At 39.9% G+C, this 20,155-nt stretch overlaps 1 protein-coding gene across 1 annotated transcript in view; it reads right to left on the reverse strand.

Moving 5' to 3' along the window:
- Positions 1 to 19,741, reverse strand: part of FHL5 (four and a half LIM domains 5) — a 28,898-nt gene extending 9,157 nt beyond the window's left edge. Inside the window, exons 1-2 of the mRNA XM_050894056.1 lie at positions 19,688 to 19,741; positions 1,186 to 1,367 (exon numbers count right to left, since the gene is read on the reverse strand). Coding sequence (XP_050750013.1) covers positions 1,186 to 1,344 — 159 coding nt within the window. The 5' untranslated portion in view covers positions 1,345 to 1,367; positions 19,688 to 19,741. The remainder of the gene's footprint in view (positions 1 to 1,185; positions 1,368 to 19,687) is intronic.
- Between the last annotated feature and the right edge of the window lie 414 nt (positions 19,742 to 20,155).

Consider the following 20,155-nt stretch of genomic DNA (forward strand, 5'->3'; position numbering starts at 1 on the left):
ATTCTTGCTTTTTTCTCCGTTTTTCCTTCCACTCAGTCCAAAGACACGACTTTTTGTTAATGATCTTTGACATCTGTAGTCCTGCCACTTACTTACTTGATTTTCAATTTTAAAAGTGAAATCAGTGAGCTCAGAGCACATGTTCTCCAGGTGACCCTGACTGGCTACGTGTACAAGTTTGCTGTTGAAAAATGCCGGTGAGAGTTTCAGAAGTGTCTTCATCCAAATCAGCATTTTCTTTGGATGATTCCTTTACAGTACTGAGCTGTACTCAGACAATGTGCTTTGAAAACCATGAAGTGCTTTGGCTGGGGAGGCCTCCCGAGAGGCTTATTTTAATAACTTTCTGACCTTTTATTTCAAAAGAACATAGGGAAAGTGAGCATGGGGAGAAGGTGAGCACTACATACTGAACTTGGCAAAACAAAGGCATTTTGATAGGTTTCATCTGAACTTAAAATTCAAAGAAGTCAAGTGTACAGGCTTTAAATTGAAGTACGGGGTACTGGAAACCCTGTCAAAGACCACAGAGGAACTCGTATTATTAATTAATATTCTAAAAAAGAGGAGAGATGAAAGGAAAGCCAAGCTCAGAAACACTGCCACTAACATGCCATCTGTGAGATGAGCAAGGCAAGCATGGAATTAAGTTAAAATTAAAATACACTTCATTTCCAAAAGACAGAGGGAATAATACACAAATTATAAACATGGTTTCTTCTCAGCTTGGCATCTGCATGTCAACACCTACAGTAAAAGTAATTTATCCAATACTCAAAATATTTTTTTCAATGAACATCTCTCAGAAATTCCAAAGTTTCATTCAACCTGATCCACTGAATTACACCAGCACCCTACCATCCCTCAAGCACTGTGCATTTTCTGCAGCCAGTGAGTGACCGGAGGTGAAGGATGGAGTCTAGTTGTGGTCCACACATACACCACAGCCTTGCCGTATGTTCGAGGTATATGTATGTGCAGATTTCCTAATCTTTGGCCCTGGAGCTTTCCTGTTCTGAGAAAGTAGCACTGTTTCTCTCTGCTGTGCGTGATGTACAATGGATATACTTAGGTCTCTTTACCAGTACAGGGATATGCAGAGGGTTGGACATAGAATCTGCCGTTAAAGAAATGGGATTTGTGTATAATTTAGCAAAGAGCAAGAAGTGAAAGCTACATCTTTACCTTGGAATCGCACTCAATAGGTTGCTTGCACTCTTCACAGGGGTTGGCAAACAGGCTGTCATAACATGTAACACAATAAGCGTTTTCTTCTCTTAATGCATACTTCCTTCCACGAAGAGACTGCAGGCAGTAATGACAGTCTGTGTGATTGCTGGTCATTCTGGTGGGGTTCTCCACGTGATCTGGAAAGATGGAAAAATCATGTAATTCAGTGGATGACTGTTTGCTTGCTCAAATAATAAGTAATGCTGCTTTACCTGTGAAAGTTAGGACAGGCGTTTCTTCATCATTTGCAGTGCCCTGGATTTCTAATGCTGGGCTGTTCCATAATAAAATGGTAGTCTTTAACAACATATACTGTGTATTGTGTTACCTACATAATGGGGAGCAAGAAGGTTGCTTCAGCTTAATCTAATGGTACTGACACTGATAGGTAAGATATAGCTGAAAATGAAGCCGTCTTCACATTCTCTGCATACAACTACCAGCATTATGAGCATTAGTACTGGATTGTGAGGCAGGGTTTATCCAGAAATCAGGAAATGGAGATAGAAGCAATAGTTCAAAAATTGAACCAACTGCGGAGTTAAAAGGCCGAAGAGAACTGGCAAGCACTTTGTAGTGTGTTCCTGGCTTTCTCTTGCCATTCCTGTCTTTCTGCTCATTCCTTCCTTTTCAAAATACCCCACCTCTACTTGACCGAACAGAAAGAAGGCAAGGGACTCCAAGCTATATGGCTGTTTTTTGCATAATCGCAGCTGTGTTGCTAACATTTGGTGGCAATGTAAGGTGACACAAATACCCCTGGATAGCAAAAGAGCAAAATATAAAGAGAAATAAACTAAATCATAACTCAAACAAAATCATAACTCAAAGAAAGTTTCCCTTGTTGTTATTGGAAAAGATTGTCTTTTCTTACATATTTCTTTATTGCCAGGTTCCATGTTGGCAGTGCCAAAATACTGTGAGATATAGATTATATTTCTGTGCCAGACAAGTGCAGGAAATACCACAAATCTATTGAGAGCCAATTGTATGAGTTTCCCATCCTTCAGTTTTCCAGGCTAAAGAGGCTTGGATAAGCACCCAAACCTCAGCTGCCTATAGATCTGCAATGCTGAATGTTTTAAGGATTGTGGAGATGAAGACTTATTTCAGTCTTCTTGTTGCTGGTTGGATCATCAGCACTTTGCTAAAATTGGGTCTTCCCAGTTCCCTGGGAATGAAGGGAGAAGAATCCAGAAAGTTCCCAGTGAAGCAAGCCCAGAAACATCTGCCGGACTCATTGGATTGCACTCTTCGTTACACTTGTTGAGTGTAGCTGCAGCCAGCGCCAGCAATCATAAATTTTAGAGGATTTGAGAACAACTGGGGAAGGTCTCCTAATATATTTACATATCAGTGACTTTGGGCAGCTGAAATCTTTGCACTTTGAATAACGGTGCAAATTAATTTATCTTAACCAGATGCAAAGCCTGAGAGCAAGGCAGAGAAGCATATGAAGAACAAGATTCAAGGGAGTGCTTAACCATCACAGAGCTTACATCTAGTCCATTTAGAGTTATTCCCTCATACTTGTTTTTGTACACTCACTGCCTGTCTTATACAAGTGGTTCAGTTTTTAAAAGGCATTTAATCTTTTTCTGGGTTTCTGCTTTGTGACACGCAATCCAAAATGATCGTTTGAACTATGAGAAAGAACAATTACTGCAGGTCTCCACTGGCACCAATGCATAAGGTCAGGCATTTATTAAACTATTCCTGGAGGGACAGTAGTAAGACAGTAGAAAGGGGGTAGGGAGAGAGGCTATAATGCTTGTTTCAGACCAAAAGTAATGACTTGATCATTTGGCACAAGCTATGGAAAACTTGTTCCTGTAAATTGAAAATCTTTTGAGTTGAACTGATTTACTGTATTTCTGACTGCCCTAAATCTTTGTGCTAGCCAAGACAGGGTGTAGTAAGGAAATCAAATAATCTGTAACTCAGATCAGTGGGAAACATGCTTACTTTAAAATATTACAGATGTGTTTTATGTGATATCCTTGGAATAATAGTATAGCAGGGCTTGAATATAGACTTCCATTTCCTTAAGATCAGAGATTTGAATGTGAAATGAATGAACCCATGTATATGAGGAAATGACATCCATCAGCTTGTACATTTACACAACATGACATACAAAAACCAGACACCGAGCAGTGCATTTAGTGCACAATCACTACATAGTCATCACCAAAATCAAGGTTAAGTTTTGCTCATTTTCTTCTATATTGGGGAAGCAGTATAAATTGGTGGCTAGGGAGACAATCAAGGAATGTTTGTGGTTAACTGGGATCCATATTCAAGGTCATAGGACAAGCTTGAAACTGGGTTTCAGAGGAATTTTCATTCCTTTTTTGTGGGAATTAGAGTTATGAATTGCCTCTGAGGATAACCCCCAGTGAATTACCTTTCTGATCTCCTCCCTGCTGAATCAGTACCCCAGCTTCCTAACACAGTTTCATCTCAGCCTAAAAGTGGCAACACCAAAATCCTGACAAGGCATGCATGAAGAACTCATGTTACTTATAGTGCTTTTTGTTGCACAAAGCTCATCAACAAATAGCTTCAGATATCTGCAGATACATCTCTGTTTTCTCATTCTAATGAATGGCGATAGGTTTTTAAGTTATCGAAAAATCTGCATACCCAACAATTTTCTTTAAAAAGTGGTTCTCTTGATCATTATTTTTGTTTTTCCCCAGAAAGCCAATCTGTTCCAGGAAGCCCAGGTTATGTGCACAAACAAGACCCGCTATTGTAATACCCCAGAACTTCTGAATTTGTAATGTAATTATCCTCCTAAAAACCTATACAGATATGGGAGCAAAGTGCTTTTACTCCTATTTTACAGATGACAGTGGTTTCTTGAGAACATTAAAAGACTACCCCCAAGACCAGAGTCAAAGCCTGGGGGTGTCCTTGAGCTGCTCCTTTAGTAAAATGCTCAAGTTGCTCAAGGCTTTGCTTCAGAGAAGGTCTTCAGAGTTTGACCATGATGATATAAGACCATATTTGGGAATGAAGCAGTAGTAGTATGAAAAAGAATGATGATTTTTGCAAATCTCTTGGCAAAGGTCTGGGTAACCTTTGTGAACTACTTTTACCGTTAGACAATGCAACAAAAAAAGTGAATCTCGTCTCCCCCAGCACCACTTACCCTTGCTCCAATAAATAAGTAATGGTACGAGCACCACGTAGTTAAGTAGAATGTTTTTCTTGTGCTTTGATCCTAATCTCTAGAGAAATATGTTTACTTTAAGTTTGCTGGAAGCTAGACTTTCTGTTTTGAAGGTCAGTTAAGAAATCTCTGGAGGTCTGATGCTATTCACTCTCATGGAATGAAACGCTGACTCCAGCATTCCAGCTGCTAACTCATGTCCTAGGCACAGGGAAAGACTGCAATGTCTTCATTCCTTGGGAAAAGAGGATTTTGCTATTTAAATTGGAACAAAGCTAAATACTGTTGATTTTTATGTACCTAGTAGGCACGGATACATGATATCATTTATAGTGTCAGAATATTCGAAGGGGGCACAGAGAGATGTTGCCAAGGATGTGAGGATATTGCAACTGGAGTCCCTGGGGTCAGATTCGAGAATGCAGCAGTCTCATGGTATGAATTATAAAGCAGATGAAAATAAAACAACAGAGCGGGCTAGTCTGCCTGCTGTTCCAGCAGATTAAGACAGAATTTAGCTACAACAAATTAGGAGAGGGACTTTCTGTAGAGTCAAATGGTTTCCTATAAAATGCAGAGCAGTAGAAGACTTCCAGTGAAGAAAGCCACAAGAAAATGGTTGTGAAGTTGTGAAACCTGATAAATGTGGAACCATGAGGAAAGGAATGCTTGTTTTCTCACTGGAGCTAAAAAGCACAGCCACAATGTTAATATATCTCGTAATAATTTATCTTGATATTTTCCATAAATGTATGTTAATCCCCCTTATTTTATATAAGTATAAAAAGCCCAGAAACGTTAATACTACTTAGATGGGAATGAATATACATTTGCATGTAGGTATATACATACATGTAAAAATATTATATCCTTTGCTTTCTGGCAATTTAATGGACTATTTCCTGATCTAAATAAGCCTGCCATTGAACTGCATCATCTTTTTCTTTAAGAACATACAATGATTGGAATAAGGCGCTCTATTAGAGAGGCATAAAGAAAAATGATGGCAAAATAAATCTTTGCAACAACACTGAAGGATAAGAAAAACAAATTGATCTATTATGAGGGGAACACCCCTGCAAGCTGTCCCAGGCACTTGTTTATTTTAAGGTAAGTACATGTTTTTATCTTAGAACATGTTTTTGCCTATTTGCATGAATTTGCTGACTTCATTTTCCCTATTTTGGTTTTTTTTGGTGAGAGCTGCTGAACAATTCACATACATTTGCAAAATACATTAGTGACTCAAGGTTACAACTGCATTATAAAGCTAACAATATCATTATAAGGAAAAGTTTCTAACAATATAATTATTTTATAAATAAAAGTATCTAACAATGTTCTGCAAGGAAATTTTTCCTCATTTCAGGGATCTCAGTTTCTTGGTTTCTCTGGATGCCTGTTACTCCCCAGAAATCTGTTATTTTATTGTGACTAGACCTAATAAAAGTCCTGACCCCTCAAAAAAACCCCCAACCCACAAGTTAAATGTATGATGTATTTTCAAAACACTGGCAATACCCTTGCTTTGTCTCTTCCCTCCCTTAGAGTAACTGCAAGTTTCCCAGTGATACCTTTAAGTTATACTTGAGTGTTTAAGGATACTAGAATTTTTACTCTTCTAAAAATGGCTAGAGAAGCAGTAGGAACCAGGGGCATACATTACAGAGCAAGTCAAAACAAGTACCTACAGGAAAGCAGAGACACAGGTGCTAACTTTGAACAAGCTGTTTTATCTCTGTGGTGCAGCACAGTAATACAAACATCCTGGAAGCATCTGAGTGGGTGCAGAGCTCTCACTGATGAAGTTCTGCTTTAAGCAGCCAGGATGGATGCCAACCAGGACAGTGCTGTAACAATCCGACTATACCGCTTCAAGGTCCACAAGTCACGTGGTTTTTGTGGACTGTCTAGGCAAAGCAGCTCATTTAGAGGTTGATCTGGTAACCGCACCATACTGCATTGTACCATGTTTACACACCCCACGACCACAAGCAAAAAGGACAAGAGCTCTGGCTTAACTAGAGGATCGAGCGTCTCAGGAATTCTGTAATTTTCTCCTTAATTGATATTGCTGTCTGCTTTGTTTACACGATGCAAACTCAAATGTTGGTGTAGTCGTCTAAATTCTTCCTTTACTCCAGTGCAGCATAATTTACTACTTACCTAGACTTCAAACTAGGACAAATTAGAGCAGTGAAAGTACCTCAACTAAGTGTTCGCAGTGGTGCAGACATACAGAAATGCTGTTGCAGAAAAGACTTGACTAGCCTATGTCCCTCAAACTCTCTTTACTGGCTACAGAGTAGGTTGGAATAGCCTAGTCCCATTGCCTCTACGGCAAGCTAGGTATTTGTTTTAATTCATAGAATCGTAGAATTATGGAATCATAGAATCACAGAACAGTTCGGGTTGGAAGGGACCTTTAAAGGTCATCTAGTTCAACCCCCCTGCAATGAGCTGGGACATCTTCAACTGGATCAGGTTGCTCAGAGGCCTGTCCAACCTGACCTTCAGTGTTTCCAGGGATGGGGCATCTACCACCTCTCTGGGCAACCTGTTCCAGTGCTTCATCACCCCCATCATAAAAAATTTCTTCCTTATATCTAGTCTGAATCTACCCCCTTTTAGTTTAAAACTATTAGCCCTTGTCCTATCGCTACAGGCCCTACTAAAAAGTCTGTCCCCATCTTTCTTATAAGCCCCCTTTAAGTATTGAAAGGCCGCAATTAGGTCTCCCTGGAGCCTTCTCTTCTCCAGGCTGAACAACCCCAACTCTCTCAGCCTTTCCTCGTAGGAGAGGTGTTCCAGCCCTCTGATCATCTTCGTGGCCCTCCTCTGGACCCGCTCCAACAGGTCCATGTCTTTCCTGTGCTGAGGACCCCAGAACTTGACACAGTACTCCAGGTGGGGTCTCACCAGAGCAGAGTAGAGGGGGAGAATCACCTCCCTTGACCTGCTGGCCACACTTCTTTTTATGCAGCCCAGGATATGGTTGGCTTTCTAGGCTGCGAGCGCACATTGTCAGCTCATGTCCAGCTTTTCATCCACCAGTACCCCCAAGTCCTTCTCCGCAGGGCTGCTCTCAAGCCCTTCATCCCCCAGCCTGTATTGATACCAGGGGTTGCCCCAACCCATGTGCAGGACCTTGCACTTGGCCTTGTTGAACCTCATGAGGTTCACATGGGCCCACTTCTTGAGCTTGTCCAAGTCCCTCTGGATGGCATCCCATCCCTCAGACATGACAACCGCACCACTCAGCTTGGTATCATCTGCAACCTTGCTGAGAGTGCACTCAATCCCACTGTCTATGTCTCCGACAAAGATGTTAAACAGAGCTGGTCCCAATACAGACCCCTGAGGGACACCACTCGTCACTGATTCATCCACAGAACTTTCACCAGCAGCATCCAGCTTGTCCAATACAACTTGTACTTGCTACCGAGATCAGCCTGAGTGATTTAGTTGGCAAAATTCAAATTAATGGCTCTGTATGCGTCTCTCTTAATGGATATTCTTCCTCTATTGCAAGCCTTGCTAGTGAAGCTCAAGAATTACCATCACAGTAAAACCACTGTACAGAGAAATTAGAGGTCAGAAATAAGCATGTCTAATGTAGTAGCTGAAAGCTGTTTTTTTGGAAGAAGGGGACAGAAAAGTTGCTAACTGGCTACAGAATTAAACCTAGATTATTTACTGGATTTTTTTTTTTTTACACTAATCAACATGTGAGAGTCAGGGAGCGCAATTCATCATTTAATACAAGTACTACACCGGTGCCCAGAGATTCCAGTCCAGAATAACTGGCCCTGTTATTCTGAACACAAGAAGCTTGGCTGATCAGCAGTATTGCTGGTCAGTAATGCAGCTCCGTGTTTAAGTAGAGACAAACTGTCTTTGGAGTGCTTGGTATCGATTCAAGCCTCTCCCAAGCTATTACCTAGGAATGCAAAACCTTTTCAATAGCTCAGATTCCTGGGTGCTGTCAACATCTTCACCAGCAGCAGTACATGAAAAAAAGTAGGGTTCATGCTATGGCTTAGATATAATTTCTTTTATTTTTCTGAAATCATTCTTACCCACATTTTTTACACGTGTTCACATAGTCTGGTAGAGCCAGAATATTCTCCTGTGTTCATTACGGAGCTCATTCCTTTCTGACTACTGTCAGATTTATAGACTCAAATGAAGCCATGAAATACTTCAGCTGTGCATTGGTGTACCTTTTCATGTAAAATCCTGGCAATATTCTCAGGCATACTCTCTATATTCAACCATAAAACAGGTTTGAGGATTGCATCTGGTACAAAAGGGCCATGTGATAAAGTATACCCAAATTAGCTGGTGAGCTATATACTTAGAAGACATTTAGACAGTTTTAAACTGATTAGCTTCAGCTGCCTGAGTTCCAAAAGCAAAGCAGCCATGAGCCTAAGATGTGGATGAGAAATCATTACTGAATCCTAGGTACAATGTTAAAGGAGACAATTTAAAGTAATGTCATTAGTGGTGTACTCCAGGGGTTGACACTGGGACCAATACTGTTCAACCTCTTCATTAAGGACCTGGAGATGGGACAGAGTACACCCACAGCAAACTGGCAGATGACACAAAACTGGGAGGAGTGGCTGATGCACCAGATGGGTGTGCTGTCACCCAGAGGGACCTCACCAGGCTGGAGAAGTGGGGTGAGAGGGGTCTCATGAATTTCAGCAAGGGAGATGCAAAGTCCTGCCTCCAGGGAGGAATAACTGCAGGTACCAGCACATGCTGGGGGCCAACCAGACGGAAAGTAGCTTTGCAGAGAAAGACTTGGGGGTCCTGGTAGACACTGAGTTGAACACAAGCCAACAACAGGCCCTTGTGGGTAAGAAGGCCAACAGCATCCTGCAGGGCATAGGAAAAGCATTGCCAGCAGGTTGAGGGAGGTGATCCTTCCTCTCTACTCAGCACTAGTGAGACACATCTGGAGTGCTGGGTCCAGTTCTGGGCTCCCCAGTACAAGACAGATATGGAGCTACTGGAAAGAGTCCAGTAAAGGGCCACAAAGGTGACTAAGGGACTGGAGCATCTCTCCTATGAGGAAAGGCTGAGAGAGCCGGGACTGTTCAGTCTGGAGGAAAGAAGGCTCAGAGAGGTTCTCATCAATGTGTAAAAATACCTCAAGGGAGGGAATGAAGAAGAGGGAGCCATGCTCTTCTCAGTGGTGCCCACTGACAGGAGAAAATGCAACGGGCAGAAACTGAAATACAAGGGATTCCATTTAAACAGAAGAAAAAAACCTTTCACTGTGAGAGTGGTTGAACACTGGCACAGGTTGCCCAGAGAGGCTGTGTAGTCTCCACCCTTGGAGATACTCAAAACCTGACTGGACGTAGCCCTGGGTAATCTGCTTTAGGTGATCCTGCTTAAGCAGGGGGTTGGACTAGATGATCTCCACAGGTCCCATGTCACCTCAACCATTCTGTGATGGACCGCAGAAAGGTTTATCACCACTGAACGATAAAAGAGGGAGAGTGGAAGAGTCCACAAAACCTCAGTATTCCCTTATGGGCATTTGAGCAGGAGCGGGGTCATTCCCATCACAACAAAAGAGGTCTCCTGTAGATGTCCCCATCTAAGCTAGACATGTGCATAGACTAAACATGTGAGAAATGCTATTGCTTTCAGCTGTAATATTTACATGCTTGAAGCCGAATGCACGCTTTAGAGCTTTGCTGCCTACATCCTGGGAGCACAGATTTTGAAAGATATTTCCAAAGATAATTAAAAAGTGGGATTTAAAAAAGTATATGAGCAATTAGGTTTTCATTACAATTAATTTCAATGTTTTCTGATATTTCAAATCTGGTAAACAAAGTCTCTAAATCCTTCTCAATTGAAATACATTCAGTGGAATTGCATGAATTCGGTTACAGAGGAAGGAGCAAAGGAAACTAGTGGTTCTAGATAATTTCTGTCAAAGAAAAAAACAGTTTCAGTAGATTCAGCATTTCCACAGGCAAAAATCACTTCCAACATTCCCAAGTCCCAGCCATGTGTGAAATTAAGAGAGACAAATATTATTTTCTGTGTTGTCACTGAGTGTGAGACATGATCAACGTGTCCTTAGTCAACAATTCTGATACTTAGATATGAGTACGGCCCACAGGCTGGGCCCTTTTTGATGGAAAGGAGTTACTGGCTTGTCTGCGGTATCTGGTTTACCACTGTAAAGAAGATTTTGCTATTTTTGTTGTTGCAGGCTGGTGCAAGTCAAAACTTCTTTTCCTCACTGATCATTTTAAATTTTAAGCTGGTGTTAATTGTTACAGACCAGACTGCAGAAGAGATGTAAAGGTCTGAATGCCTTCAGTAATCTTGGCTGTTTCGATGACTTGGCTCAGAAGGAAACATAGGCAGTGCCCTGCCCCACTGCTCAGCCACTGCCCTGTACAGAACAATGAGGAATAAAGGAGAGTTTGGGGCAGACATCTACACTAAATATAGTCCTTACCAGGACTCAGCAGGGAAAGCAGATCTAAAAATTACTTTGTGATGACTTAAAGACTGTGTGAAGGAAAATGGCTATAACTGCACATATCTCTTTTTTTTTTTTTTTTTTTTTTTTTCAGTTCAGCAGGCAAAGTCATCCTAAGGAAGATGCAAGAAACCCTACAAGAGATGGCCAGGCAACAACCTGCTCATGAGGAAAGTTTTCTAATCCCTTTTAGAGGATTAAATTCATGCTCTAAAACTTGAGCATTTATAAGCTTCCAAAACTAATATAAATTAAAAGAAAAGTTATTGCATCAGGGTATTTTTGGAAGAAAAAGGAGTTTTGCACTAAGCTTGATCCAAAATGCTCTAGCACTTTTATTTTTAAAATTTTGATGTATTTTAATAGAAAATATTTGTGAATAAAAAAAACCACAAAACACTTGATGGAAAATGTCAGTTTGTTTTACAAAAGTAGGATTCAAAAAAGTGAAAATTGACTGAAAAACATTGGTCTAAAAATGGATCTTAAATTCTCAACAGAAAAATTTCTAGTAAAAACTTAAATTGCATTTTTTATATAAAGTTAAAAATTTCATTTGAAGAAGAAATTTTATAGCTAACAATGTTTTATTCTAGGAAAAAAGATGTGAATCTGAATTAGAATGAACTCTTTTTGAGAGAAGAAATTTGGTAGCAAAAGGATGTTTATGCTGGGTCACAGTTTCTTCAATTAAAATGGTGGGAATGTAGAGAATAACATATTGTACTTGCATGGAAATACTAATGTATTTTCCTTCTATCAACCTACAACCCAGCAAGTACTAAATGTCTCTGAAAGAGAAAAAGAAACATTAAATATTTGGGGCTGAACTGGCCAAGATGAGAGCTGATCACTGAGGTCACAGCTGATCTCTGGCAATGAATACAAAGTCTTCCCCACTACCCTTTCTGCCTGGTTTTTCCAATCCCCTTTCCTGCCTCCACCCTCACCTACAATCCCCTAATCATGGAAAATACTTCAAAAAGTGCTTAAATAAGAAGAAAATGAAAGTTACAAATGAAGACATGTGCTGAAGTCCTGATCTGAGACTTTTACCAGTGAGTTCATCCCCAGAGCAGCACTTCTGAGCGATCTCTGCTAGAACAGCACCTGCCCATCAAACATCTGCCTCCTGATTCCCCTCTATACAATGCACTAAAGTCAAAATGCCTGCACAGCTGAGCAGAAGTCCACCAAGGAAACAGCAACATCTTAGCAATACACTAACACCACCGGGCAGGGACACATCTACCTGAAAATGACCCAAGCCTGCCTTTGGGACTGAAAGCTTTCCTGGGGAAAACGACAGCAATAGGAAATGATGCTTGTGATACAGCAGGGAGTGAAGTGCTCACAGACCGTGAAACGAAACAGCCTTGCCACTAACAAGAGGTAACAGAGCTTCAATAGGCAACGCTGATGCTGACTGCAGTCTTTAAGATCTTAATAAAAAATAGGCCATTTCTTGTCTTTGCAGACGCATCAACTGCAGAGACTGGATTTCCCTCACCCTTACATTTTATTTCAGGGACAGAAAGGTGGATGAAGAGTACTGTGTCTTGTGAGAACGGGTACATCGCATGAATTAAAATCCTTTTAAAAAAAGAACCCTACAACTGACTATGCAGTACAACTTTTTCTAGCTCTGTTCTTTAAAAGCCTGTGACCTACTTTAGAACTGCTTTAAGAAATAAAATGAACAATAAGAAAAAGATAAGCAGCAGCAGCAATGTTAGCAGCAAGCTAAAATTGGAAAGGATTTTCATTACCCTATTTTAAAAAAAAAGGCCTCCTTCCCCCAAAACCAAACATAAAATCCCCAAGTGGTAATAAAGTGTCTGCTGCAGCGGCACAGCCTTTTCCTTTTCTCTCCCAACTGCACTGTGCCAGCCTGACCTAGTTTTCTGAGGAAAAAAATAAACTGAGCTGCAGCACTTTTGTAATAAAAATATGACACCTTATCAAAATGAACCAAATCTAAAGATTTCTGATCTCAGCCCTGTTAAAAGATTGTCATGAGCTAGGTGGCATTACAGCTTAGTGTCCTGGGTTCGGCTGGGATGGAGTTAATTTTCACAAGAAGCTGGGAGGGGGCACAGCCAGGACAGCTGACCCAAACTAGCCAAGGGGATATTTGATACCATATGATGTCATGCTCAGTATATAACTGGGGGAGCTGGCCGGGAGGAGGAGGGATCACAGCTCGGGAATGGGCTGAGCATCGGGTTCTGGGTAGTGAGCAATTGCATTGTGCATCACTCGCTTTATACATTCTTTTATTAGTATTACTGTTATTATTACTTCTTCTCTCCTTGTGTTGTCCTATTAAACTGTCCTTATCTCAACCCACAAGGTTTTACCTTTTTCTTCCAATTCTTCTCCCCATCCCACTGCAGGGGAAGAGGAGTGAGCGAGCAGCTGCGTGGTGCTTAGTTGCCGGCTGGGCTTCAAGCATGACACTTAGAAAAAGCAAAGGCTACTGTAAGGAGTATTGGTATGTAAGATCCCTACTTCAATTATCATTGTTCCCAGGTATTTAGATTTGTAGGCCCAATGAATGGCAAATTTTGTTGCTTGCAGAGGTCCATCAGTCTTGGCTGACACCTTCTTACCAAACTTTTCACTGAAAACAGAGATGATACGGTTCTGCAGACAAGCCCTGGACTGCTTATTACACCCACAGGAATCACAGTCTGTGAAGCCACTGCTGTATACAGTTTAAGAAATGCTGGCAACTGCAAATGTAGCATATATACCCTCTCTTCACATTATACATGAGCTATTTAGGGTGACCATTGCTGTGGCAGTCTCCTCTTCGTGGAGAGGAACTCCATGACGTGCCTCCACGGACCTTCCCAAGGGAAAATAGGCTTCAAGATAGGCAGTCCCAAGGGGCAGGATCAAGGAGAGAAGGAATGGGCAGAAACATTGAGTAGGGCTAGTAACAGCCTGATCTCAAAGCAAGGACTACCTATGTACTCTGGATTTTTGCTGACAATTAACATGGTAGGTACTGCTATGATACCTAGCAGTAACGATCCTCTGCAATGGCACTGTCTTTGGAATACAGGGATCCGATAATAACACAGCCTTATTAAAAATACATATGCATATATTGCATCTGCTAGGTGGACAGACCATGAAAGGTTTAATCTGGTGAAGAAAACCTGAAAGATGTGGTACTCTTTGTATTCTACCGCTTTTACAGTAATGAACCGGTTATACAATATAACTGAGACAGAGGGCAAGAAAGGTTTCCAGTAAAGTGCACAACAACCAACAAACATGAAAATATGCTATGGGTGTTCTTAAGCAGACTTATTTCACTTCCTTCTGCTTCCCCCTAAGTGTTACATGAACACGTGCTTTGTCTTCTCTTAGAATAGGACCCCAGGGACACTTGCATATGTATGTAAATTAATGTAGCTGAATAATTTCACTCAATTCGTGGATGTCAAATCAGGTGATTTAATATTTTTTGGATCAGGTTTTTAACTCTGCATGTTAGGGTTGGTGTCCTCATATCTGTTGGGGAGCGCTAGGCACAATTCACTTATGAAGTCTCAACATCCGCACCAAGGTTGCAGTAACAAACTAGTACAATTCGGCTGTGTGTGCATTTCACCAAAGATGTGGAATTACAGCAGGGTGAATTTTTCATTTTATTCTCTGCCCTGTATTTGTTTTAAACATACTGTAGAGCTGGAAAACCTTATTAGTTTAACTATGCAGGCGCATCAAGGGCAGGCTGCTGGTCTTTGGGCTGGGGGAAAAGAAAGATAAAATATTCAGATGTACGCATTCTTTTACGACATGTCCTATATTCACTGTTGACAGTAAAACAGCACATTGCATTCCAACACAGCAAAAGGATATATGACTCACAATGTAAAAACTCAGCTCTAGAAGAGAGCTGACAACAGGACTTTTAAAGGCAGTGAACCCCTTTAGGAGTGGGGCTGATGGGAGAAAGGGCAGGAAGTGGAGGTCTTCGGCTTCTTCTTCATCCGCTACCAGGGAAGAAAAATAACGGAGTGTTACTAGGACAAGTATAGAAATAAATTTGGGGTTTGGGTTTTTTGTTTTTGTTTTTCTTTTCTTTAAATATGCGGCTTTGTGCATCATCCATTAACCAGAAAGAAAAATGTAACTGAAGACCTCTTGAGTAGTTGAGTAGATACATGGCATCGACTCTGTTTTAATTTCAATCCTCACATCCTGTGAGCAGCAACGTCAACCAGTCCTTAGAGGGACTCAGCCCTAGGTTCTGTTCATGTCCTGCCAGTGACCTTTGCCATGTACTTGAAATCTTTGTGCCTCTTACGTTACCTGTTCTGCCTACTTAGGAGATAAGGTCTGCTGAACAATTATGTGACTGGGTATCCTAACATTTCCCTTAAGCCTTAAAATCTCTGTGCCAGACATTAAACATATTTCTTTCTATTTTAACATAGTCTATCTTCCTAAAAGTGGCTATGATTTAAAATTAGACCCTGCAATGAGTAGACCATGGTATTCTGTCTTTCTTTATTATGATGTGAGGTTACTGACCCTTCAGTTACTGCCCTGCTGGGATTTTTGTAATGTCCTGGCATGTGAAAAGGTCCTTTTTTTGGTTTTGGCACTATGACTTTCAGAGTGGATTTCTTTCTATGATTATAAATACACACTATCTAAAAGCTGGTTCCAGTGCCGGATTGCCCTATTCGATTGAAGGAAAATTAAGGCTAAAGTTTATCTGAACACCCAAGACAGTCAACATTTGACTCAGACAAATAAAAACCATTAGTAAAGTCTTAGAATTCTGGAAGAAATTTGGTAAGAATGAAGAAATTCCTTTCTAACATTTAGGAACATTTTAAGAACACGCTATTTAACTCGAGGATATTGTGGAACAATGAGTCCACTGAAACTAGTAAAGTCTGTTCAAGTGATGATGTGAAGCCTGACACGTAGCAACCATCTTTGCAAACCTAGAATGGAATTGACTGGTTTCAGTACAGGATGATGCTCAGAGGCCATAACTCTGACCAGCTGTGGGGGATAAGGTTGGTCTGAGGAGGAGGAGAGTGGTAAGCAGCAGCAGAAACTGCATTAAAGAACAAATACAATTCAAGTCCTTTTTGCTAATTTATGTTAAATTTGGTAAATGTTTTCAGTAAAAAGTCTAAGCAAGTGATTAAACAAATTAAAAATTCTGCTATTTAAAAAAAACCCCAAAATGTTTTGAGCTTTTAATTTGAATTGTTTCTCAATGCTCTTCAATTTTCAAGCACCAAACTAAACAAAGATTGGCAATTAGAAGATCAGCATGAAACAGTTTTTCCTCTAATCTTTTCCTTCTTTTTTTTCATGCAAATAGAATCCCAGACTCACAGAACTCTAATTATGTCACAATTTTGCGTGTTATAATACATAAATGAATCACGATGTGGCTGAATTTGAAACTTGAAGAGCTCACTTGAGGAAGACTGGGCTCCTGATAAATAGATTTACAGCCTAATACGGTTCTGGGCTTCTGATAGAATTATAACCTAATACTTAAGTATTTTACAGCCTTCCTTTCAAAGGTTTCAGAATGCTTTTCTAACAACAATAATAAAGTAATCGTAAAACACAGTTGTGAGATACTTGTCTACAGAAAAGGTTAATACTTGTCAAAGCAAAGTAATTGACTTGCTCAAGGTCAGAGAGTAAACCTGGAGGAGTGGGAAGAAAAGAAGCCAGTCACTACGCCTTTGCCATTAGATGGGTCTGCTCATCAGGCTGTATCCAGGCACTGGCCCAGGATAGTTAAAAGCGTTGTATGAAGGTTGCTAGGTGGTCGGCTTCCAGAGCTAGAGGTAGAAAGCACTTCCAAAATTAGCTGAAGCAATAAAATGTTCCAGTTGTGAACATTGCAATTGTCCTTAATGACTCTGAGGTTATGATTAATATTCTTATGCAAAATGTTCTGGGTGGAATTTTTCCAGTTTTGTGTCAAACCTCTTAGGGCTACAGCGGTTAAGAGAGTTCCTAATTATGAAGGATTTTCCAGTGAATTTGGGTTGTTTCCAGACAGTTTTGGATAACATGGTTTTGAACTCATTTTTTTCTCCCCAATGTAACAAACCTGGTTTACAGATGGGGAACTGAGGCACAGAACAACTTGCTGGAGGTCACTCTGGACTGAGTTCTGGTCTCCTGTGTGTGTGCTCTGTCAACAACTACGCCGTGCTCTGTCACTAGGTCATTCTTTCTATCAATTCTGCTATCTATGCACAAAGACATGTTACAGGAAAATGAACATTTTTCTGAGTTATAAAGCATCTAAGTGTGAGGCCAGCAATGAACTAGGGCAGCCCGTTCAGATTCATTATCCATAATATGCTGAGATGTGCAAAAATTTACCAGTCCTTATATATGGACTTGGAAAAATTCAAACTCAAAGGCAACCATGGCTGAGAAGAAAAGTAACCTACAGGCATGCATGAAGAAAAATCAAAGAAAACTCTTAGTCTAAGAAAGGGAAACAAGAAGGGATGATAGCTGATGTATACCGTACAATATCAGAGAAGAATGGGGATATTCACAAAAGCTAACCAAAGCCTACTGAGGCTAATGAACAAGCCATTTTTTACAGTTAAAAGAGAGAGATAAATTCCTCTCCAGGGTGATTCCCGGCAGAAACTTAAATTAGCCATCATTATGGCAACCAAGGGAGACTAGTTAGCCTTTGCAACAATTGTGTCCCTTACTGTATCTCTGCTACAGAATTCTATTAACTTATTTTTAATACATCTGTTCAGTGTTTTTGGAGTAATGTTTGCATATTTCTACAAAACCATCCTTATTTCATCCCTCTTACATTTTACAGGAAAATACAGATGTACCAAACAAGGAGTTCACAGCCTCCTTTCTCATTAGAGCTACGCGCTCTGTTCCCAGAAGAATGAATTCCACTGCAGGAGCACAAGTGGAGCATTAGCAGCATTTTGCCATGCCAACTTCCAAACTTGGGGCTCTAGAGATTTTAATAGAACAGTTGAACTGGAAATCGTTAATTTTATGAGCATCCTAGAATTAGTCATAAGACATCATCTTACTCTTAACTGGCAGGGAAGTGTGCAGAAAAACTCAGGTCGGTTTTATTCCCCAGGTGATCTAAAAGCCTGAGCAGCATCTAGAGCTTGTTTAGTCGACAGGAGGGCTGCTCATTCGAACAGGGTCAGAATTTCACCCTCTGATTTTGGGCTTGACATTTGGAAGCATGCTGGTTAAGATTTTCACATTTCTTTCTGTCTGTCCATGGTTAGGTAATACTAAAAGTTTTTAACTTTTTTTGAGAAATGAAACTAAGATATGGAAAAAACTGAAGAAAGCTGGGCTTATTGGTATATAGCCCACAGAACATATGTCTTACCAAGTCAACCAAAAATAGACACTTTGTAAAATATGCCTGCCTGCAAATAACCTGGAGATACCATAGGTCACAACTGATCAGAATCTCTTTCAAGCAGCTTTTGATTTCATTTTGCTCTGATCTTGCAAGAAGGTTAGTATACCATCTTAAGTTTCTACCAATTACACAACTTTGAATCAAAGTGACTTTTGCAACACTGCAATAAAATTACATGGCAAGACCATCAGCAAGCTGTTATAATGTTAATATATTAAATCCGCTACAGCCTGTTCTGCTAAAATACTCTGGGAATGTCAACTCATCACACAAACGGAAGAAAAATATGGGTGAAAATATTAACCACAAGCAAAAAAAGGCATCTGACACGTTTTCTAAATGTAAGAGATTTTGTGCCCAGCTCCAGACATAAAACCAGATCTTCTGAAAACAAGGACAGTTAAAGAAATATATTTTCAAACATTCTTATTATTGAAATGGAAATTATATTTGATAGTTTTGTCCAAATTTAATTGTAACCTCGTTATCAAAAAGACTGCCATTATGAAATCAGGTAGCAGTACAATTAATATACATAGACTTCAATTTAAGGAATATTGCCACCATTACCCATATTTCTTTTTTATTTCTGCAATATAGACACACATTTCCAGCACCATTTCAGTAAACAGTGGTATATCCTTTCAATACTACTCTTTCCCTTCAAATTCCAAACCAAAATTATAATCCTAAAAATATGATACCTAAAAGATAAAACAAAGTGTCTTATGGAGAGAGAATCTGGGTACTTGATTTTTATAACAAATCAAAATATTGCTATAAACGCCGGCTTGGAAACTGGTTTTACTTCAAAAAAAAAAAGCAAGAACAATCCATGTTAAGCGCTAAAATTAGTTATGCTAGAAACAAGTGACTTACCTTATCAGAAAAGACACTATATAGAAAGTTTTCTTGCAACAGCAAATAGCTATGAAAGCTCGCTAAGAGATAAAAATGGTGATCCAAATGTCACAGCAAACAGCATACACTTTTTTTGTTGGCTTGTTCTTTGAAGTAAACAAAATTAATCCTCATCTCATTACAAAGGAAATCCCAAACAATCTTCCCATAAATTAATGAGTGAGCCAATTAACAAAATGAAAACAATTGCATCCAAAAAAAGTGTGGTATCTCTTTTGGTACACAAAATAAAAAATTTTTGATATGTGTAGAATTCTGTGTCTAATTTAATTAGCAGTTTTGTGTCTGAAGGAAAAAGTTCCCACTTACTTTCTCAAAATGTTAAATTAGGTACCTTGTATACTACCACATTTAAACATTATCAAACAAAGGAATAACGGAAAAGAGCCTCAATACTCACATTTAGTTTTAAGCTGCTTCTCTTGGTAACTTGTGCAGCAAAATAAAGGAAGAAATAATTACACGTCTTCACAGAAACAAGCATTCATCAAGTCCAAAAGAAACAGAACACTTTGCCAGAGCTATTTGAGGGTCCCATCAGAATTTGGCTGGATGGAGGAAGGCTGAGGGTCAGTTTGTTTCCCTTAGACCTCATGACATGCAAATAGCTGGCTGCCTCACCACTGAATCAAATCATTCTTTGACATATTGTGTTTACAAATTGCAAATACATACCATGTAGGAGGCTCTTAAAGGAACATATTTCAGACAGTTGTCAAAAGGAAAAAGGCACTTTGTTAAAAAACTAAAGAATCAAAACCCCCAAAAGCCCCAAGGAAAAAAGAAAAAAAAAAAAAGAAAAAGGAAAAGAAAAAGAAAAAGATGGATCATCATTCATTCCCAGATATACTTTGGTCTATGCATAATG

Source organism: Gymnogyps californianus, chromosome 3 (assembly GCF_018139145.2).
Source record: "Gymnogyps californianus isolate 813 chromosome 3, ASM1813914v2, whole genome shotgun sequence".
Classification (NCBI taxonomy): domain Eukaryota; kingdom Metazoa; phylum Chordata; class Aves; order Accipitriformes; family Cathartidae; genus Gymnogyps; species Gymnogyps californianus.